General features: G+C 40.1%; 1 protein-coding gene across 1 annotated transcript in view; it reads left to right on the plus strand.

The window, feature by feature from the left end:
- The window catches only part of RB1 (RB transcriptional corepressor 1), a 145,687-nt gene that overhangs the window by 14,005 nt on the left and 110,478 nt on the right, over window positions 1-21,204 (plus strand). Inside the window, exons 7-15 of the mRNA XM_075265521.1 lie at window positions 1,921-2,031; window positions 3,192-3,340; window positions 4,486-4,563; window positions 10,902-11,011; window positions 11,686-11,760; window positions 12,346-12,433; window positions 15,442-15,558; window positions 15,976-16,032; window positions 17,847-17,878. Of these exons, the coding sequence (XP_075121622.1) occupies window positions 1,921-2,031; window positions 3,192-3,340; window positions 4,486-4,563; window positions 10,902-11,011; window positions 11,686-11,760; window positions 12,346-12,433; window positions 15,442-15,558; window positions 15,976-16,032; window positions 17,847-17,878 (817 nt within the window). The remainder of the gene's footprint in view (window positions 1-1,920; window positions 2,032-3,191; window positions 3,341-4,485; window positions 4,564-10,901; window positions 11,012-11,685; window positions 11,761-12,345; window positions 12,434-15,441; window positions 15,559-15,975; window positions 16,033-17,846; window positions 17,879-21,204) is intronic.

Consider the following 21,204-nt stretch of genomic DNA (forward strand, 5'->3'; position numbering starts at 1 on the left):
TTAGCATTGTAATGCATTGCATTAGTGATCAGACCCCCTGGGGTTCAACACCCCTAGGGGGTCTAATAAATGCAAAAAAAAAATAAAAAAAAAAGTAAAAAAACATATAAAAAAATATAAAAAGTATTAAAAGTTCAAATCACCCCCCTTTCCCTAGAACACATATAAAAGTAGTTAAAAACTGTGAAACATATACATGTTAGGTATCCCCGCGTCCGAAATCGCCCGCTCTACAAATCTATACAAATATTTTTCCTGTTCGGTAAACGCCGTAGCAGGAAAAATAGTCAAAAGTGCCAAACCGCCGTTTTTTCACTGTTTTGATTCTGATAAAAATTTGAATAAAAAGTGATCAAAGCAATAACATTTCCCGAAAATGGTAGAACTAAAAAGTACACCCGGCCCCGCAAAAAAAGACGCCCTATACATCCCCGTACACCTATGTATAAAAAAGTTACGGCCGTCGGAATATGGCGACTTTTAGAAAAAAATTTTTTTAACACCGTTTTGGAATTTTTTTTAGGGGTCAAAATGTAAATAAAACCATATAAATTTGGTATCCCTGGAACCGTACCGAAACACAGAATATAGGGGACATGTCATTTTGGCTGCACAGTGAACGCAGTAAAACCAAAGCCCGTAAGAAAATCGCAGAAATGCATTTTCTCTTCAAATCCACCCCATTCTGAATTTTTTTCCTGCTTCCCAGTACATTAGATAGAATAATTAATAGCGGCATCATCAAGAAAAATTTGTCCCGCAAAAATTAAGACCTCATATGGCTCTGGGAGCGGAGAAATAAAAAAGTTATGGGGTTTAGAAGGAGGGGAGTCAAAAACGAAAAACGAAAATCAAAAAATGCCATCGGCGGGAAGGGGTTAAGTAATGACCACAATTAAGCCCCACTGGTTTCACTGAAAATTATGGAATCTTTCCCGGCCTTCCCAGCTGCAGCTTCTACTTGTTCTGTACATTGGCTGTTTTCGTTGGTTACCCCAGACAATCACCAGCCCTACAGGTTACATGTGGTTATTCAGATACATCATCTCTGCACAGGAACCGGTGAAGAAGTGACTGCTGAGGCCAGAGAATAGCCATGTTCAGTGGGGGCAGACATGTTATTCTGAGAAGTACCAAGATGGTGGAGCCTAGTACATTGTACCTACTAAACTCACCCCATACTACCAACAGAGATGCTGAAAATAAGCCACTTACAGATGCTTTCCTTACATCCTGTCCTCTTTAGGCCTTATTCACAGGTCAATGTCTTGGTCAAAGATTTACACTTGTTCTGCGTTTTCAACCTGTTTCTGAACCTCTCTTTGTAGAGAAAGGTGGAAATGACTAGTTATTGATCTACAATTGGGTCTGCTGGGCTCAGTTTTGGTGTTTATCATATTGGTGGATAGAACAGCACTGCACGCTGCTCGTTCCTCTTGTAATACATGATGATATGTCCGCATGCAGAAGTGAACCGAGCCTAAGACACACTGCAGATGCAGAAAAACCTATTTGGCACAGAAGAAGGAACTTCCTCCAGAATTTTACAGTACCGTGTTTTTTTCTGTATACAATGAATTACCGTACATATTCATAAAAAGTGCACAACCACCTTCCATTTGTGGCGGGAAATTCAATTGCCTAGAAACAAACAAGAAAAAAAATAAGGAGGGGAGTGAGAAACCGGCCATGTAAAACTTTCTGCATTTTCAACATGAAACAGACAGCGTTACACCCCGTATCCATTCTCCAACCATCATACATAAATTTGGCAAATTTTTGCTTATGATTGCTGAAAAAGTATGGAGATGCAGTAGATTATTACTAAGCCTTTGAAAGTCCACAAATGATTTGCCCTCTCTAGATTTAAGTTATGCATTTATAATTTTCATTAAAAAATTGTTTGTTTTTTTTCATTAGGGAAAGTTTTGCAGATGGACGATGACCTAGTAATCTCCTTTCAGTTGCTGCTGTGCGTCCTGGATTACTTTATCAAGCGGTCCCCTTCAGATATCCTCAAGGAGCCATATAGTATGTTACCTCCTATATACTGTAATATTGTATTTATTTATATAGTTTGTGAAAAAATTATGGGTGACCAGGGTAGCGTTGGCAAAGGATTATAAGGGATTGGTAATAGGAGCTGTGTTTTTTTTTGTTCTCTTTTTTTTTTTTTTTTTTTTTTTTTTTTTAAATCTGCATATTTACCTGAGGATTTTATCGACGCAGAAAAATAACTGTAGCAGACAAATCTCATTCATATGCTGTGAAAATTGTTGTACAGAAATTCACCTTTAGCGAAGACTTTACAATCTGGTTACTCAATTTTTAGCATGATTGTTTTGCAGTTTTTCCCAGTTGTTGTCAAATGAGATGTAAAAATCTGCAACAAATCCACAAAAAAAATGTAGTGTCGTCGATTTTTACTAATCTCCTCCTATTCCCCTGTGCCTCCCTGATCCCCTGCTAGTCTCTGTTGCCTAGACTCCAACAATGGTGTGTTGAAGCTGGTTGAAAAGAGACTAGGGGGTGACCAGGGAAGCGTTGATGAAGGAGCATCAAGGGATTAGTTCGATAAGTATGCTGTTTTTTTTGTTTTTTTTTAGATAAGTTGAACATGCAGAGGCAAATCTGCAGCACAATCTGGCCAATTCAGTTTAGATTTGGATAAGGAATATTGGTCAGATTTGCTGCAAAATCATCTGTAGCAGTTGTTTACTCAACTGACCCATCATTAGCTTTTCAATAAAAAAAATATATTATTTGGCTCTGATACCAGGGTTTCGAATTCTTGTTAGATTTGATTTAGCATTTATTGATCCTAGAACGTATTGCGATTACTATATTTTTGAATTTTTTTCCCCCCTAATATTGGGGAATTGGTGTCTGCCTGCTATCATCATGGTAGGTTTATAGGTTGGAGTTGATGGACTTTGGTCTTTATCCAACCTTATCAACTATGTATTTGTAGGTCATAAATTGGGAACTTTTATTTTGGTAGAGCCCTTTATTTTAATTCTGACGAGTGCATTTTAAGAATGATTTTATTTTTTTTTGTGTGTCATTTAACAAACTTTAATACACTCTTTAATGACGTTGATGTTGTTGGCACTTTTTATTTGTAATGAGCCCTTTACCATTTTTTTATCTGGAGGTCAGTATATACTAATCCTCCTGTCACTTGATTGTAGAGAATGCAGTGAATGGGGTATCTGTCAGTGGACCAACTCGTGCCTCCCGACGTGGTCAGAACAGGAATACATGGACGTCACAACAGTCTCAGACAGACACCAGAGTTATAGAAGCTCTTTGTAGGGAGAATGAATGTCCTGTGGATGAGGTAATCATTTTCCTGTTTTTAGTTTGCTTTTGGTTGAGGAAGTATAAACAGTTTTCACCTTGAATATAAATAGGTAGTGGCCGGCAGAGTATTGCATTACATCAGTAGAAATTTCTCCATTACATCTACTTTTGTTTGCTGTCTTCAGAATTGCAAATCTCCTTGAGAAATTTCTGTGTAACCTTTTGAGCAAAAAAATAAATAAAAAAATTGCAGCTCGCTGTACATTTTTTTTACAGTACATTATTTTCTAATTTTTACATCTAATAAGCCAGATCATCTGTGTCCTGATGTTTTCATGTGTTTTCATGTGTGACTAGTTTCTGTAACTGCGTTCACCAAACTGAGGATGAAGAATCACATGATGCATTATTAAAATTCTCACAACAATGTCAGACTTTCTTTTCAACCCCATACGCTAGGTTCACACTAGTGCCTGGACTCCATTTTCAGGTTTCCATCTTCTGCATGCAGAAGACGGAAAGCTGTCAGACTGGGTCCGGCCGTGAGCGCCGGTGAGCGTTTTATGCTCTCCGCCGCGAAACCGTTTTTTTAAAACCGGACACAGAGTACTGCATGTCTGACTCTGTGTCCGGTTTGAAAAAAAAAAACGGTTTGGGGGCGGAGAGCATAAAACGCTCACCGGCGCTCACGGCCGGACATCTTTCAAACCCATTCAAATGAATGGGTATGAAAGAGTCCTGCAGCTTTCCGTCTCCTGCTCTGTTTTGTGCAGGAAACAGAAACCCGTATGAACGGAGACCGGGCGCAGATGTGAACGAGCCCTTAGTTGGCACTTTTGTGGCTGTTTGGGTATTTTGCCTGAATTTTTCAGGAAATTCTAACAATGAGAATAATATGCTTCTGTCACTATGCTTATACAGCTTGTGATACTTTGTAAAACATTTTATTCTTTTGTTTATTTAATCTTATAGCTAACTGAGTGTTCTCTGTTAGCTGTACTAAAATATGGAAAAGATAATTCAAAACTAGTGCATTTGTAGGATACTTTAAGAAAAATAATTTGTGACTTTTTCCTTATTCCTTAATCATGCAATCCATTCTCTTTCTATATGCAGTTATACTGTTTAATAACACAGTGTAGTACTGTATTTATATTATTCCACATTTCATCATTTCCTTAGGTTAAAAATGTCTATGCCTCCAGCTTTGTTGACTTTCTGGACTCTGCTGGGATTTCTTGTATTGAAGGACTCCCACAGGTATGTTAATAACTGTTTTGTCTTTAGTGTTCTGTTATTTGTTCATTGTTGCTGTTTATGGTAAGTGATGGTAAGCTGCCGCCTTCCTTTCCTACTTTGATGAGATGGAGGACTCCTTAGGTTTGTAGTGCTGAAGACTTAAACACCTTAAAGAGAGCCTGTCATCAGAACCCTACATATAAACCCAGCCCCACATATAGGTTAGGGTTACCAGAATCAGTTGGGCTTCTTGGGGCAAATATGCATATTCACAAAAACAGCGATATCTTGGCAGTAGAGGCACTGATACACAAGATGGAAACACTGCTTAATTCAGATGACCCTGAGGCAGTGCTGGGATCGATGACGACGCTGTGCTCTGAGCATAGGGGCAATGTTCCCTGTTCTCTCTGAGCATAATAGACATAAAGAATACAAGATGAATAATTTGAAAGCAGAGAGGGTAGAACCTGAAAAATAAAAGTAAGAGATGAATAGCTTTTTTTAAAGGCTATTCCTATGTGATTTTAGTTAAATTATTTTTTTTAATTTTTTTTATTTTTTTTTATAAATAACATCCCTTTAACAAATGCCCAATATCTCTTCTCATCGAATCTAACCTACTGTACTGTTATTAACAGAGCACCAAAACATCTGCAGGTGTAATTTTGCATTTGCAGATCAGATTCTTCGTATCATGTTCAGAGTCTAAATCTGGTTTATGCATCAAACATATTCATAGGGTGCAGTTTACCCAAAGGTTGCCAAAATTGTGACCTTTAGCTTTTGTTCGACGAATGTATTTTGGTAAGCAATGGGAGCCTATTAATGACACTCCACTTCATGTCTATACAGTAGGATGTGTTGCAACCTTCTATCAGAAGTGAAGGTTAGTAACATATCCAAACTTATACTGCTAACTTAGGCTCTGAACGTGATGTGAACAGAGGTCCTTATACACAGATATATGATGAGATGAATGACTGTTCCTGTGAACATTTATTATCCCTCGTCTAAAAGCATAAAAATCATTGTTTGTTGGAAGTGCATCCTTTATAGTCAACAGGGGCTTGTGATACCAACAAATATAAACCAATTGAGGACAAAAAAAATTGAAGCAATGATCACCCTCATGCAGTACAATGATTACTGTATGTAAATGGCAGTATCCAAGCCCTGCTTGTCTTGCTATATCATTGATTGTTGCTCATCACAGACATAAAATCTCTGTGTGAAATGCCCAGGCTCCCTGCCAGTGCTAAGTCTGCTCTTGACCTTCCCATTACGGAGGAGGAGATTGGGTTGGAGCTTAAGTCGATGCAACCCAGTAAGGCCCCAGTCCCGCACGGCCTGACGGCCTCCTACTATAAGAAATACTCTCCCCTTTTCTTGGGCCCCCTGGTGCACGCCTTGAACTCCCTGTCGACAGGTACGGACCTCCCAGCGGACCTTACTAGGGCCCACATAGCTGTAATCCATAAGGAGGGGAAGGACCCGGCGCTTTGCACAATTTATAGGCCCATATCTCTCCTTAATGTTGACTTAAAACTGTTCTCAAAAGTGCTGGCAACACAACTGGCCTCCTTCCTCCCTGCTCTGGTGCATGCCGACCAAGTTGGGTTTATACCTAGAAAAGCCAGGGACAAAGCCAGGGACAAAACCGTGAAGGTGATCAACGCCATCCACTTTGCTCACTCTCGTACCCTCTCTTTATGTCTACTCTTTACCGATGCTGGTTTTGGCCGATGCGCCATCTATAAAATGAATGTGATGCCTCGCCTTCTGTACCTGTTTCAGACTCTCCCGATTCAGATCCCCCCCCAGCTTGTACAGTGACCTTCTACACTTTGTCTGGCAGGGTAAACGCGCTAGGTTGTCCCGCTCGGTCCTCACTCTTCCGAAATAGTGGGGAGGTCTGGGCCTTCCCGATTCCCACAAGTACTACGAGGCTTCTTTGCTTCAAAGAATCCTCAATTGGTGCTGCCACTCGCCCTTCAAACTGTGGATCTCTCTGGAACAAGCCTTCTCCGGTTCTCCTCTTCATCTGCTCCCCTGGATGGACTGTGTTCCCCCTGCAACCCTGAATCCCACCCTACCATCGGCCCAACGCTCAAGGTTTGCAAACTACTCTTTTGTAAGGAGCGGGTTTCCTCTTTCCTGTCTCCTTTGTACCCGGTTCTAGGTAACCCGGCCTTCTCACCCGGTCTATCCCCTGGCCCATTCCATCACTGGCTTGCGGCTGGCAGACAGAGGGCCATGCACTTTCGTAATGGAGGCAGATGGTGCTCCCACAGTGAGCTCCTCTCGGACCCGGACCTCCCTTCTCTGGGCCCATGTTGTGTTCTTCAACTCTCAATTTCTCTCATCGCTCCCGGGCTCCACGAGATATGACAGACCTCTTACGTCCTTTGAGAGGGCTTGTACTGGCTCTGGACTGGTCAGGCACTCTCTGTCCGAATTTTATTTTCTCTTGGTCTCCCCTCCTCTGGGTCATAGACCCCCCTTTCTTGCCAAGTGGGAAGTGGACCTGGCTATATCCTTCACGGACCCACAGTGCACCAAAATCCTGGAGTTGGCTCACAAGAGTTCTGTAGCCAGTAAGTACCAAGAGGTGGCTCAGTGGTTAGCACCGTAGCCTTGCAGTACTGAAGTCCCAGGTTCGAATCCTGCCAAGGACAACATCTGCAAGGAGTTTGTATGTTCTCCCCGTGTTTGCGTGGGTTTCCTCCGGGTACTCCGGTTTCCTCCCACACACCAAAGACATACTGATAGGGAATTTAGATTGTGAGCCCTATATGGGACAGTGACTGTCAATGTCTGTAAAGCACTGCGGAATATGATGGCGCTATATAAGTAAGCATAATAAATAAGAGGCGGGCTATAAGTAGTTGACTAGGTGGTATCATGTTCCATCTAAATTACATAAGTTTTTCCCGACTTCTTCTCCTACTTGTTGGCGCTGTGGTCTGGAGGAGGGGACGCTCTTATACATATCTTTTGGAGCTGCCTGGTGCTGAGAGGCTTCTGGAATGGTGTTCACAAGTCACTTGGCCAGATATTAAAGATCTCGCTTCCTTTCAAGCCAACTTTCTATCTTCTCCACCTTTCGGAGTTTTGAAGCCGTACCTACCGCAAGTCTATGCTGAGGCATTTTGTTAATGCCGCCAAGGCCTGCATCCTGGCATTCTGGAAGTCGCCACGTCCCCCTTCTCTTCTTCATTGGATCCGGAAAGTGGAGGAGATTCAAAGCATGGAGGATCTCATAGTCTCCCTTAGGGACTCCTGGGACGCATTCATGGCTGTCTGGACCCCTTGGATTCTTTTTCAGGGCTCCCAAGCTTACAGAGACCCGATGGGTTGAACTGGTGGCATCAGCCCTGCCCTGTCTCTGGGGGCTGGGGTGCCTTTGTCTTTCCCCTTTCCCTCCCAACACCCCCAACCCCCCCCCCTTTTTTTTTTTTTTTACTCGTTTCTTTCTCCCCCCCCCCCCCTTTCCTCCCGAATTGCTTTCTGATACTCTTGCTGGGATGGGATTTGCCTTATGTGACTTTGGTGGACTCGATTCTCCGAGACCTGTGTTATTATTATTTGATTTGTTTATGTTGCGATGAGTTGTTTTGTTTTTCTTTCAAAAATAAAGAATTTCTAAAAAAAAAAAAAAAAAAATCTCTGTGTGAAAGGACCCCAGGACACCCAAACGAGGCAAAAGCTGCCTCTTCCATTGTCATATAAACAATGCTCAGTGAGTAATGTGTATATAATACAGGAAGGATGACATGTTTACGAGCTGCCCTGGATGTATCACATACGCTAGATAAGGTGGCTTCCTCATTGCTATGTAGCACATTGGCAGGGACGGCTACAAATGTTAGAGGGAGCCTGTCACCAGTGGAAGTCTATTAAATCAGCATCATACAGAGGTCAGGCTATAAGCTTTGTTGCTCCCAACTGCTCTAATACGCTCTCCTCCCCCATTCTTGTCTTGGAGTGAGAGGGCCAGGGAGTTATGCTGAAATCTTGTCTGGCCCTTTGGTCTTGAGTTCACATTGGCTTATAATAATATTATATACATATATATATAATATAATAATGAACTTCATCGAAATAAAAAACACACAACTGGTGTCTCCACATCCATAACATCCCCTAAAATAAAATGAATCCATTATTTATTCTATATGATAAACACCATAAACATTAAAATTTAGAGGCCTATTAAAATGCATTAGATCAATAAAGTGTTAAAATGTACATGCCATCAATTCAAAATTTTAAGTTTTATGGTCACTGTTAGGGGGTGAGGACAAATTTTGTTGTCAAAGAAGACAATTTTTCCAGATAGTTTCCAATCTGTCTCACACACACACACATAATTTTTTAACACTTTGGATGTAGGGTAGTAGGCTATAATTGTTTAGAACATTACCTAGTTCCTGTAACTTATAGACAAGGGCGCTTCTTTCTAGTTGTCTGAGAACTGTTTTTAGGTCAGGATTGGTCTTATCGCCCTCTATGCATTGGGATAATGGAAAGGGAGGAAACCAGGGTGGGGAAATATGTTATTAGCAACTTGTCAGAACGGAATAGACTTGCCTGTACTAGCTGCTAGACTAGCAGACTTCCCATGATTTTAGGCTGTTACTTAATGAGGTGTTCAGTAAACTAAACAAGGAGAATACAGGTGTGAAAAAACTTTACATATCATGTAGCTGAACTATACTACTAACTGTATCTGGGGTTTCTATGCACAAAATATTTTACTTTATACTTTATCTACAATAGCCAGTAAGACATACTTACTGTTCTGTAGATAACTTTTTTGCAATAGCAGCCATCTCACTTAACATACCATGTATATATAGTCTACTTAGTCACAATAGGCTATTTCATAGCTTATCTAAACCTTCTCTGGACAATGTCCTCTGCCTGTATGATTTTTCACATATTTTGAGCTGAAGAATACACTGGGGCACAGTGATGAAAAAAACGGGGTAGCGCTCTCCTCAATGGCACAAACACAGATGAAGGATGCAAGACACTTGATTGGATCCAATAAAGTGTCTTGCATCCTTCAACTGTGTTTGTGCTATTGAGGAGAGCGCCACCCCTTTTTTTCATCACTTTGCCCCAGTGTACTCTTCAGCTCTGCACCAGCGACTACCCACGGCCTCAGTTTTCCAGTCGGTTCACCAGGGGTGTTTGCCACCCTCCTTTCAGACCAATACATCTCTTCATTGGACTGTGGACTCCCCAGATTTGGGATGACGGCTATCTTCCAGTATAACTTGGAGGGTTGGACGGAGCTACCGTTTTGAACAATTTATCAGTGACCCAACAGGATACAAACATATGTGTTTTTTTTCTCTCCAATCCACTCACTTTTCACATATTTTGTTCTTAAACATGCATCTTTTAAAATTAATTTGAACATTTTTTCATTCTGTTACACTGGGTTCACACCAGTGTTCGGCACTCCGTTCTCAGGAAACCTGTCATGCCGAGTCTAGCCGTGAGCGCCAGTGAGCGTTTTATGCTGTCCGCGGTGAAACCGTTTTTTTTTTAAAACCGGACACAGAGTACTGCATGTCCGACTCTGTGTCCGGTTTAAAAAAAATGCTTTTGCCATGGAGAGCATAAAACGCTCACTGGCGCTCACGGCCGGACACTTTTCGAACATATTCAAATGAATGGGTTTGAAAGATGCTGGCAGGTTTCCATCTCCTGCGCAGTTTTGTGCAGGAAACGGAAACCTGCAGAATGGACTCCCGGGTGCAGATGTGAACGAGCCCTTAGAAAGATTTTTTTTATTAGTATTAAGTATAATATAACAGCGTATATCTATGAGCCAGTACACTGGCCTGTGGTCTAATATACATTCAGATGTCAGTGACCCCTGGGCTTTTTCCCACTACCATGGGCCCAGATTGCGTCAAGGACTCAGTGAATTTGTCCCTTTTGTATGATCACTAGAGGTGGTATAAGCACTGGTATAATACTGTGTCTCTTACCAATTTTTTAATGCACCTTGATGCCCCTGACACCCACCATTCAGGGAACTGCATAACAGCTCTGTCCAAGTGAATAGGGTTGCACTGCAAATCCTTGAATACAAAGGCTGCCAGACCGCTATCCTGGGAAACTTTAAAAAAGTATGTGGCATTGCACCAGTGCTGCACCCTGTTTTCTTTTTAGTTTGAATGGTCCCAGATTCCAGAGCCCCACCGTTCATAAAATTATTGTATATCTTAGCAACAAGATGAAAATTAACCCTTTTTGTCTTGCAAATTAAATGTTGTTTGCTGTTAAATTCCAAAAAATGTTCATGGCATGTTTTGTATAATAATAACTTTGTGCTTCAGGTTGATGTAATTTCACAACAGTATGAAGAGCTTTATCAGAGAAATAAAGACATAGATGAGCGGCTGTTTTTAGAAAATGATAATACTTTGAAAACCGATTTCCGTGAAAGGTAAATTAAAGTAATTTTTTCTTCTTTGGTAGGATCCTTGGGAAAATAAAGACATATTTTTTGCTATTTTAAAATATGTTATACATCTGTAATACACTTATGTATAAAATATAATGCTCTGTATCACCACACAACCTATTTAATGTGTGAAATCACTCTTTAAAAATAAAGATACTTCTCATGCCCTGTCCCTACAATTTATTTCTGAAGTAGTGCAGTATTCTTCACAGATTCCACTCTCTTTAATAGCCATTGCCAGGCTCTGACTAAGATTATGGCAGTTCTACTAATCCAGGAGGTTTGGCCAATGGGTTTGGCAGACAGGACATTACAGGGGCTGGTCCTGGGGCCCTTTTGGTTATTGCCCTGTAGAAGCCAGGCACAGTATTCTTGTATGCATGAATGAAAAAAATCTTCACATTAATGGAGTTCAATCTGCTTCACTTGGAGATACAAATGGTAGATAACAATGTTAAAGTAATATTTTTTATATGATGTGTACATAAGTTTATAAAGTCTTATACAGTTTTCATTTCAATCCAAAAATCTAAAATCATTTTAGCTTAATGTATGTACACTTTGTTAGTTGATAATCTAATTCTACTCATTTACATATTCAGTCTATATTGTCAAACATTGATTTTATATATCTATTTTTGAAATTCTTGTATTAGTTTGGAGCAGGAAAGGACACCTCGAAAGAATAATTTAGAAGAAGCTCCTCTCATTCCTCCACAGACGCCAGTCAGGTGAGCTTATCCATTAGGACTAAACTGAACCTTTTGTCTGTGGCATACGTCATGAAGAGTTCACATTATATACCTCTGATGAAAGGCTCCAGTAGACGGATACATATAGATATACGGTGGTATGTGTCACCCATAGTATCACATTGTTTTGTTTTTTTTGCAAAACTAAAAGAAATACTTTTGGTATACATTTTCTGGTGGCGATCTTCTATAGGATAACTCGGTCTGAGGCACTCTCCTGTACAATTTTAAAACAAGGTATGCTGTTCCATTCCTCTCTGGCAGAGGCCAAGTGGATCTCTATTGGATAAATTGAGGCCCATGGGCATTTATGCCGGGAGCTTTCACTATTGTTTGATCAAAAATAAGTCATGAATAGAGTGCACAGAGTATAAATGATTGGTTTAACAAAATTTTTGTTTTACTTGGAGGTCCTTTTTCTCAAAATTTCAGTTTTAACTTGAAATTAAGCTCTGTTGTACACTGTCAAAGGAATTACTAATATCAATTTGTATGCATCAAGTTACTTGTATTCTGTAATGGCAATGTGTGACTATTTTATGTGTTTATTTTGCTTTTTAATAGATCTGCAATGACCACTATCAACCAGTTGATGAATATTTTACATTCATCCAGTGATGAACCTTCAGAAGTTCTTAACTCTTACTTTGAGGTAAACCACCATGGCAATAATAATAAATGCAGAGTAAATGCATTTTTATATACCGTATATACTCGAGTATAAGCCGAGTTTTTCAGCACAGTTTTTGTGCTGAAAAAGTGCTCCTCGGCTTATATTCGGGTCATTATGGTAATTTTCTGCTAGCAGGCCAGGATAGCAGACTCCGCCCCCCCACCGTTCCATCACACGCCGGGTGACGTAGCCACGTAAGCTCAGGCCCGCACCCGGCGTGTGGCTGCTTCCTGCCCTGCTAGCAGAAGTACCGTAAGTACTTCTGCAGCTCTTAATGTACAGCATCGCCGCGCTCCTAGCAGGAGCGTGGCGATGCTTTGGGCCCCGGCACCCGCCCCGTCTGGATGCCGGGTCCGGATGCCGGATATGTACCGTAAGTGTAATGGCGCTGCTCTGCAGAGCGGTCGCCATAGAAACCGGCACCTCCGCTGTAATGCTTACAACAGAGATGTTGAGAATCTCCCATAGACGGCAATACACTTGTATTGCCGTCTATGGGACTTGCAATCAAATGACTGCAGGTTCAAATCCCCCAGGGGGGGCTAAAAAAATTGTAAAAAAAAAAAAAAAGTTTTAAAAAAATATATATAATAAAAAATTTAATAAATAAAAGTTCTAAATCACTCCTTTCCCTATAATTCATATAAAGGCGGGTTCACACCAGCACCTGATCTCAGTTATGCAGGTTTCCGTTTTCTGTCGGGAGAGGACAGAAACCGACATTCAGTGTCTGTTGGTGAGCGTCTTCTGCTGCCCATGGCGAAACCGTTATGCATAACGGAGATTGGGCGCTAGTGTGAACCTGCCCTCAAAGTAGAAAATGACTGTGACACACATACACATTAGATATCCCTGTGTCTGAAAGTGCCCGGTCTACTAAATATAGGGGATCTGCAGTGCCCCCCTATTCCGTCGGGAAGGGGTTAATAGGAGCACTGCAGATACCCTATATTCAGCCAGGCTGAATTCCAACTGGGGGTAAAAAACCCAGTCCTCAAGCTCAGGGAAGGGGCAGACAGACAACCAAAACACCCCCTCCCCTTCCCCAGTATCTACTGCACCCAAGAACTCGGCCATTTTAATTTTTTAAATTTTCCAGCAGCTGCTGCATTTCCCCCCTAGGCTTATACTCGAGTCAATAAGTTTTCCCAGTTTTTTGTGGTAAAATTAGGGGGGGTCGGCTTATATTCGGGTCGGCTTATACTCGAGTATATACGGTAGTTGGTTCAGTAAGCATTACCTTTTTAACTTCATTATAAGAAAAGTCATAAGTACTGTATGTTGTAATAATTGGATTTTTCCATTGATTATAATATTCAATATGTTTACTAATTGCATATGTTATATATATACAGTGAAACCTCTCCAAAAGACCACTCCTTTCAGAAGACTCCTTTTTCAATGACCGATTATTCTCCAATTACGGAAGCTACTTCTCTATAAGTAGACCACACCCTTACCCAAACATATACCACAAATTTTTCATTAGGAAATCCTGCAAAAAGACCAAACCTTGACCTTAAAGACAGTGTGAGACCAGTATAACATAGGAAATATACACAGTATACAAAGACAATAACTTCAAGCTCCTGGGGCCCAAAATATGTAACAGGGCTCGCCTTTACCATGTGCTATCTATGATACTGATGCATTTTTGTCTTGGGCCCCCTGAGTCCGCAGGGCCCAGTAGTGATTGTTACATCTGCACCCCTGTAACACCTATCCTGAGTATGGATACAACTCTGCTGCACTGCATCGCTTGGTTGCTGCAAGTAGGAGCTGCAGAACCCATGGCGTGAGACACTCCACTAGCTAGATCTATTTATGTGATGCTACTCAACAAGCAGAAGCCGCAGCAGAAAGCTTGAGGGTTGGAAAGTGGAGAGAAGTTTGATGCACAAATCCACCTCAAATTCCTCTTCCATTTCTACCATGTGAACGAATGTCAATTGACCGTACAAGTTTATCTGCGCGTGTTAAATAACCTCTTTAACCTGGGCAATTGTTAGGGATGGGAGGTCAGCAAAACCTTCATAACTTCTGATCATTCTTGCAGTCTTTGGTTTGCAGTAGTATGTTTATATGGAAGATGCACCACTATAAACAATTGTTTATTGAGGCTGGATACAAGTTGTGATTAGCCAAAACCAAGCAAACGCCTGGTGAATGTTCCTACCAGTGTTCATACACACAACTTTTTAACAGCCTAAACAAAAGATCAAACATTAGGAGCAACTTTAAATACAATTGTAATTCTGGTGAGCAAACTATAACCTCATGTCTGTGATGTTTTGTACAGTAGGACTTGTGGATCACAAGTGTAGTTACAGAGTTATTAGGGCTAAAAGAATAAATGTTCAAGTGAACCTCAATCCTAAAGGGCAAAGGTCAAGAAAAAAGGAAGACATGCACATATGTCATATTTAATTATAAAATATTTTGCGGATCTCAGTTAAAATTATTATTTTTATCTAGTATTGAATTGTAGCAAAAAATCTGGATGGAGTAAAAAATTAATGTACACTTTTTTTTTTTTTCATGTAACTTTTTCCAACGTGAAAAAATGCCCATCACAAGGCCGATATTCCTTGCAGTGTGAATATAGCATAACTAATGTCAGAAACAGGGGCCTTTGTGGTCACCTGTCCAGTAACTGTGAGTGACTATGGCTGGCCAATTTCAAAGACTAAGTGCTAGCAATGAAGATTTCACACCACACAAGAGTTGGTATAAGCTCTTCTCTTAGCTTCAGCAGAGCAGTGCACAAAAAGAGACCTTTATTACACATGTGCAGGTTTTTTATATCCAAATACAGGAAGTAAACAACAGCAAGCTCTATCATGAGTTTGTTTGGTGGGTCAGGGTATCCGCCTCCTGTGACATCAGCTCCAAGGCACCACCTTGGTTATGGTAACATAACCACCACAATATAAAAGGATCATACAAGTCCAATTCTAGCCTGTAATAATGTAGTTTATTTATTGCAGAACTGTACACAGAATCCAAAGCCCATCATTACCAAGAGAGTTGAGCGCTTGGGTCTAGTGTTTAGAGAAAGATTTGCAACTGCAGTTGGACAAGCCTTTGCTGAAATTGGTTACCAGGTAATAATACATTGGTTTAGTACTGAACAACTGAATTCTGGTTTTCAAGTCTGATGTCGCTGTAGTCTGTTATTGTAGCATCTCCATTCAGCATCTGATAGAAAATAATGATACTGTAATTGATAAATCATGGATTGTTATGCGGATAAAAATAGTGAATAAGGCGTGTGTGTATATATCAGTGTTTATGCTAATTGAAATGTATTATGTAAAGTAAACCATAATTCTTTAGCGCTATACTTACAGAACAATTAGGAGCTCTTTCATGCTTTTCAACTTTTCTTTTCTTTTTTTTTTTTACTTTTCTATTTGTTTTAACATTTTGGTTTTTTAAAGAAAGCAAATAAATCGATAATATAGATGCAATCGTAATGTGACTTTAAAATGTGTTTGTTTTTTTTATTACTTCCTATATAGAGATACAAACTTGGGGTGCGTTTGCATTATCGGGTCATGGAATCTATGTTGAAATCGGTAGGTGTTAAAGAGAAATAATTGCATTTCTTAGGTCTCTATTACATTTTGAGTGTCTTATTTGAGTGATTAGTAGAGATGAGTGGATACTATTCGAAACTGCCGTTTCGAATAGCACACTCCCATTGGCTTGAATGGGAGCGGCCAGAGCGCAGGGGGTTAAGCAGCCTGACGCCGGCCCCGGCTGCATTCTGGCAGCGTCCATTCATTCCTATGGGAGCATGCTATTCGAAACGGCAGTTTCGAATAGTATTCGCTCATCTCTAGTGATTAGCATAGTTGGAATTGGCTTAAATAGGGATTAGGTCATGCACCATGTGTGAATAGGAATTTTCTTCAATTTCGTTTTCTCATCTGTTATTGATATGTATAAAATAGGGATATCTACGTCAGTAACGTTAACATATCGGCTTTAGTTTTGCTGCATTATTTTCTCAGCTGGATAACCACATCAGTGAATTTCAATCTCAAATATGTTTAAGACCTTTTATTGTTCCTTATAACCAGGTGCACTTGTTACAGTAATAGTCATTTTGTACACTAATGAAAGATGGGAGGTTTTAGGGATTTGTATAATGTATACAGTGTACCTCCAATTGTTTTTTATCCCGCTATTGTGTTGGGGGTGTTTGACCATTTTTGTAATATACTTTATTAAGCTATCTAACTTTTTATTATAATACAAGCTGTAACATTCTCCCTAGCGAGCCTCTAACTGAGCTGTTACTAAGGAAAGTCCATACATAGTTGTATTGTGAATATGCTGAGCTGAAGCATTTACCAAATGGGATGGTCTCTTAAAATAGCTGCATCTTTGGTTTTATACTACCTAGTAAAAATATGCATTTCATGCTGCATATAAAATCACATTCTCAACTGTTTTTTTTTTTTTATCTAGTGATATCTCCATTTCTGTTACAGCTGCTACTTAAATCTGAGAATTTTAACTTCCTCATGATACTATCTTTCTAGGTGTTATAAAACAGGAGATACAGACATTTTAAGCGACCCTCCCTTCTGGTAAATGCTTCAGCTCTGCATGTTGCATTGAATACAGGCGTATGGACAGTCTCCTGGCAATGCTTAGTTAGAACAGTAAATCTATCAAATTTTCCTTTTAATAGAAAACAAAGTGTATTAAAAAAATGTTCTCCACCTCCCCCCCCCATACACAATAGCTAAAAAATAAAATGGTAGTTACACTTTAAGAGGTAAAATGCAACCAATATAAGTGTCGATTAATAATGAAAAAATAGAAGCAAATTAGCAGTTTCAGAAACCTAGAACGTTTTGTCTTTTATAGACACTAGAGATACTGTGACAGATATTGCCTAGATTGGTGCACACTTTTTTTTTTTTTTTTTTGTAGCTGCATACTATTGGTGGTAAGAAATTTTGGCACCTGGACATATGCATCCAGACACACAACCAGAGGAAATACTGCTGATCCTTCTTTTTCAGTGTGGGATAGTAATCCTGCATCGTGTCTATGCCACTTCCTGTAGTCTGCAGCCTGGTCGCTGGGGGTTATATACACGTATATAGTCTGTCATATAACTTTCCAGTCCAATAAGATGGCACATGTGTTAGCATGCATGACCCTAACCAAAAGAGTGTCATATACAATGTTAGGAATGAGCTCACAAAGGAAATTCTTTCTAACAAATGATAGTTGACCTATCTGATGGGGTTTATTTCCTGTTTTCTGTTTAATAATACAGTAAGTTATGCTTTGAACAATTTCCGTCAGTGCACAAGTCTTATTTTTTCTATAAAGTTCATGCCGTTTACTATGTTATGTCTTTGCTTTTCAGGAAGAAGATCGCTTGTCTGTACAAAACTTCAGGTTTGTTCTTCAAAGAACTAATTCCAGCCAAGTATTTTTAGGTTGCAAGGAAATCATAGATGTGGTCCCAACTCTTAAGAGAATGTTCTTTCATTCTGATAATGAGCCGCCTGCTTCCTGCCCCCTGTATCTGTCAACACTACTTTCCCTGCTGTTTTCCTGTTGTATTACAGTAAGCTACAAAGTAGTAAAAAGACTGCACTCAAAAATGTTTTCTTGCCCAGAAGTACAATGGAGGATTAACAATCGCTCCGTGTTGGAGAATTTTCCAGATAGATCTTCTGGAATTCTGCTTAGTTTTTGGTGTGAGACATTGTCCTTCATTTAATGCGCATCTTTAAACAGTGTCAGCCCTCAGAATTTTATCGGTGTTTATATTTAATACAATGGAGAAAAAAAAGACATGGACCGCACATCCCAATCTTATACAGTCCTATGAAAAAGTTTGGGCACCCCTATTAATCTTAATCATTTTTAGTTCTAAATATTTTGGTATTTGCAACAGCCATTTCAGTTTGATATATCTAATAACTGATGGACACAGTAATATTTCAGGATTGAAATGAGGTTTATTGTACTAACAGAAAATGTGCAATATGCATTAAACCAAAATTTGACCGGTGCAAAAGTATGGGCACCTCAACAGAAAAGTGACATTAATATTTAGTAGATCCTCCTTTTGCAAAGATAACAGCCTCTAGTCGCTTCCTGTAGCTTTTAATCAGTTCCTGGATAAAGGTATTTTGGACAAACAATTCAAGTTCAGTTAAGTTAGATGGTCGCCGAGCATGGACAGCCCGCTTCAAATCATCCCACAGATGTTCAGTGATATTCAGGTCTGGGGACTGGGATGGCCATTCCAGAACATTGTAATTGTTCCTCTGCATGAATGCCTGAGGATTTGGAGCGGTGTTTTGGATCATTGTCTTGCTGAAATATCCATCCCCGGCGTAACTTCAACTTCGTCACTGATTCTTGAACATTATTCTCAAGAATCTGCTGATACTGAGTGGAATCCATGCGACTCTCAACTTTAACAAGATTCCCGGTGCCGGCATTGGCCACACAGCCCCAAAGCATGATGGAACCTCCACCAAATTTTACAGTGGGTAGCATGTGTTTTTCTTGGAATGCTGTTTCTTTTTGGACGCCATGCATAACGCCTTTTTTTATAACCAAACAACTCAATTTTTGTTTCCAAAATGAAGCTGCCTTGTCCAAATGTGCTTTTTCATACCTCAGGCAACTCTATTTGTGGCGTACGTGCAGAAACGGCTTCTTTCTCATCACTCTCCCATACAGCTTCTATTTGTGCAAAGTGCACTGTATAGTTGACCGATGCACAGTGACACCATCTGCAGCAAGATGATGCTGCAGCTCTTTGGAGGTGGTCTGTGGATTGTCCTTGACTGTTCTCACCATTCTTCTTCTCTGCCTCTCTGATATTTTTCTTGGCCTGCCACTTCTGGGCTTAACAAGAACTGTCCCTGTGGTCTTCCATTTCCTTACTATGTTCCTCACAGTGGAAACTGACAGGTTAAATCTCTGAGACAACGTTTTGTATCCTTCCCCTGAACAACTATGTTGAACAATCTTTGTTTTCAGATCATTTGAGAGCGGGTTGTCCATGTTCGGTGACCATCAAACTTAACTGAACTTGAATTGTTTTGTAGAAAGAAATGGTCCAAAATACCTTCATCCAGGATCCAGGAACTGATTAAAAGCTACAGGAAGCGACTAGAGGCTGTTATCTTTGCAAAAGGAGGATCTACTAAATATTAATGTCACTTTTCTGTTGAGGTGCCCATGCTTTTGCACCGGTCAAATATTGGTTTAATGCATATTGCGCATTTTCTGTTAGTACAATAAACCTCATTTCAATCCTGAAATATTACTGTGTCCATCAGTTATTAGATATATCAAACTGAAATGGCTGCTGCAAACACCAAAATATTTAGAACGAAAAATGATTAAGATTAATAGGGGTGCCCAAACTTTTTCATAGGACTGTACATTGATCTTGTGCTTCTCAGCAAAATCTGCAAAAATAAACACGAGGTTCTTAGTATGCATATTGATCAAGGTGCATAAGCCCACTAGCCACTTCACGGCGACCTCTATATAGGGTGTCCCTTCTCTACTGGGAGTGGTGCTGCACAGGGACCGCCACCATTGCAATGCAGCACCCACAGGGGGAGCGACCCAATGGTCCAGCAACACCCCTGCCAGCAGACCAAGTCCCCAGGCTTGCTTATAGTTAATGTTATGTGAATGGATTCCAAACACGTCATAGGCTGAAAGTGTATTAATGTCAGGTTGGTTATATTTTAACGTAGAAAACTTGTGAAACACCAACAGGTGAAAACAAAATATCTCATCATAAAAGCCCACTTACCCACTGCTACTAAAATGCATGGATGGCTAAAGAGACAAAGACTTGACAAATATAATGGGCATCTCTCAATCTAGCTCTCTCCCTCACAGTATCTCTGTAAATGGTTCCTTCTCTGCGTTTTAACATCTATCTGGACATGTAAACTCAGAGAAATGGTATAGCGGGCCCACTCATGCTTCACTAACACACAGAACCTGGACTGGATGCTGACTTGTGCTAGATTCACACTAGCTCTAGGCTTTCTATCGTAAGTGTTCACCAGAGGACCTGAGCGATGTAGAGCCGACCTCTACAACAGTGATTAAACCAAGAGACCGACAGACCCCATTATAGTCAATGCCCGCCATTTCAAAACTGAAAGCAATGGAAATAAAAAGTTCTCCATGCAGGCGGTCCCTTCGATAGAGTCTCCTATGGAGACTGTGAACCAGACGTGAACCCATCCTTACTTCAGGAAGTGGAGAGCAGTAGCAAAACTAAGTTCTGAGTTTCATTATGTGTTGAATAGTTTGAGGTAGTGAAAGTGACAGATTCCTTTAGTATTAGACCTTGAAAAAAGCAATAATGTTAAATGCATTAAAAAGTCCTAAAATTTTAGTATTATGTAACTTCATACAAACCTGGCATAAATGGACCTTCTTTTCTTAAAACTTTATAGTATATCCATAGAATATTTCATGAATGCCTTATTGATGCAGGTCCCAGAGAGAACAAACCCAATAATACTCCTTCTAAGAGACACTTGGGCAGAGTGGAGCACTATGTTATACTTACTCATTGTCATTCAGTGTCATTCTCCCACTGGAACTCTGCGTTAGGCAGAATGTAGTATTAAGTCCAGAAGTTTATCCAGACAGGTAAATTTTTTTTATTTTATTTTTTTTAATTTTTGTGGTTATTTAATATGCAGATAAACATTTTATGAGTTAAC

This window comes from Leptodactylus fuscus, chromosome 2 (genome assembly GCF_031893055.1).
Source record: "Leptodactylus fuscus isolate aLepFus1 chromosome 2, aLepFus1.hap2, whole genome shotgun sequence".
Classification (NCBI taxonomy): Eukaryota; Metazoa; Chordata; class Amphibia; order Anura; family Leptodactylidae; genus Leptodactylus; species Leptodactylus fuscus.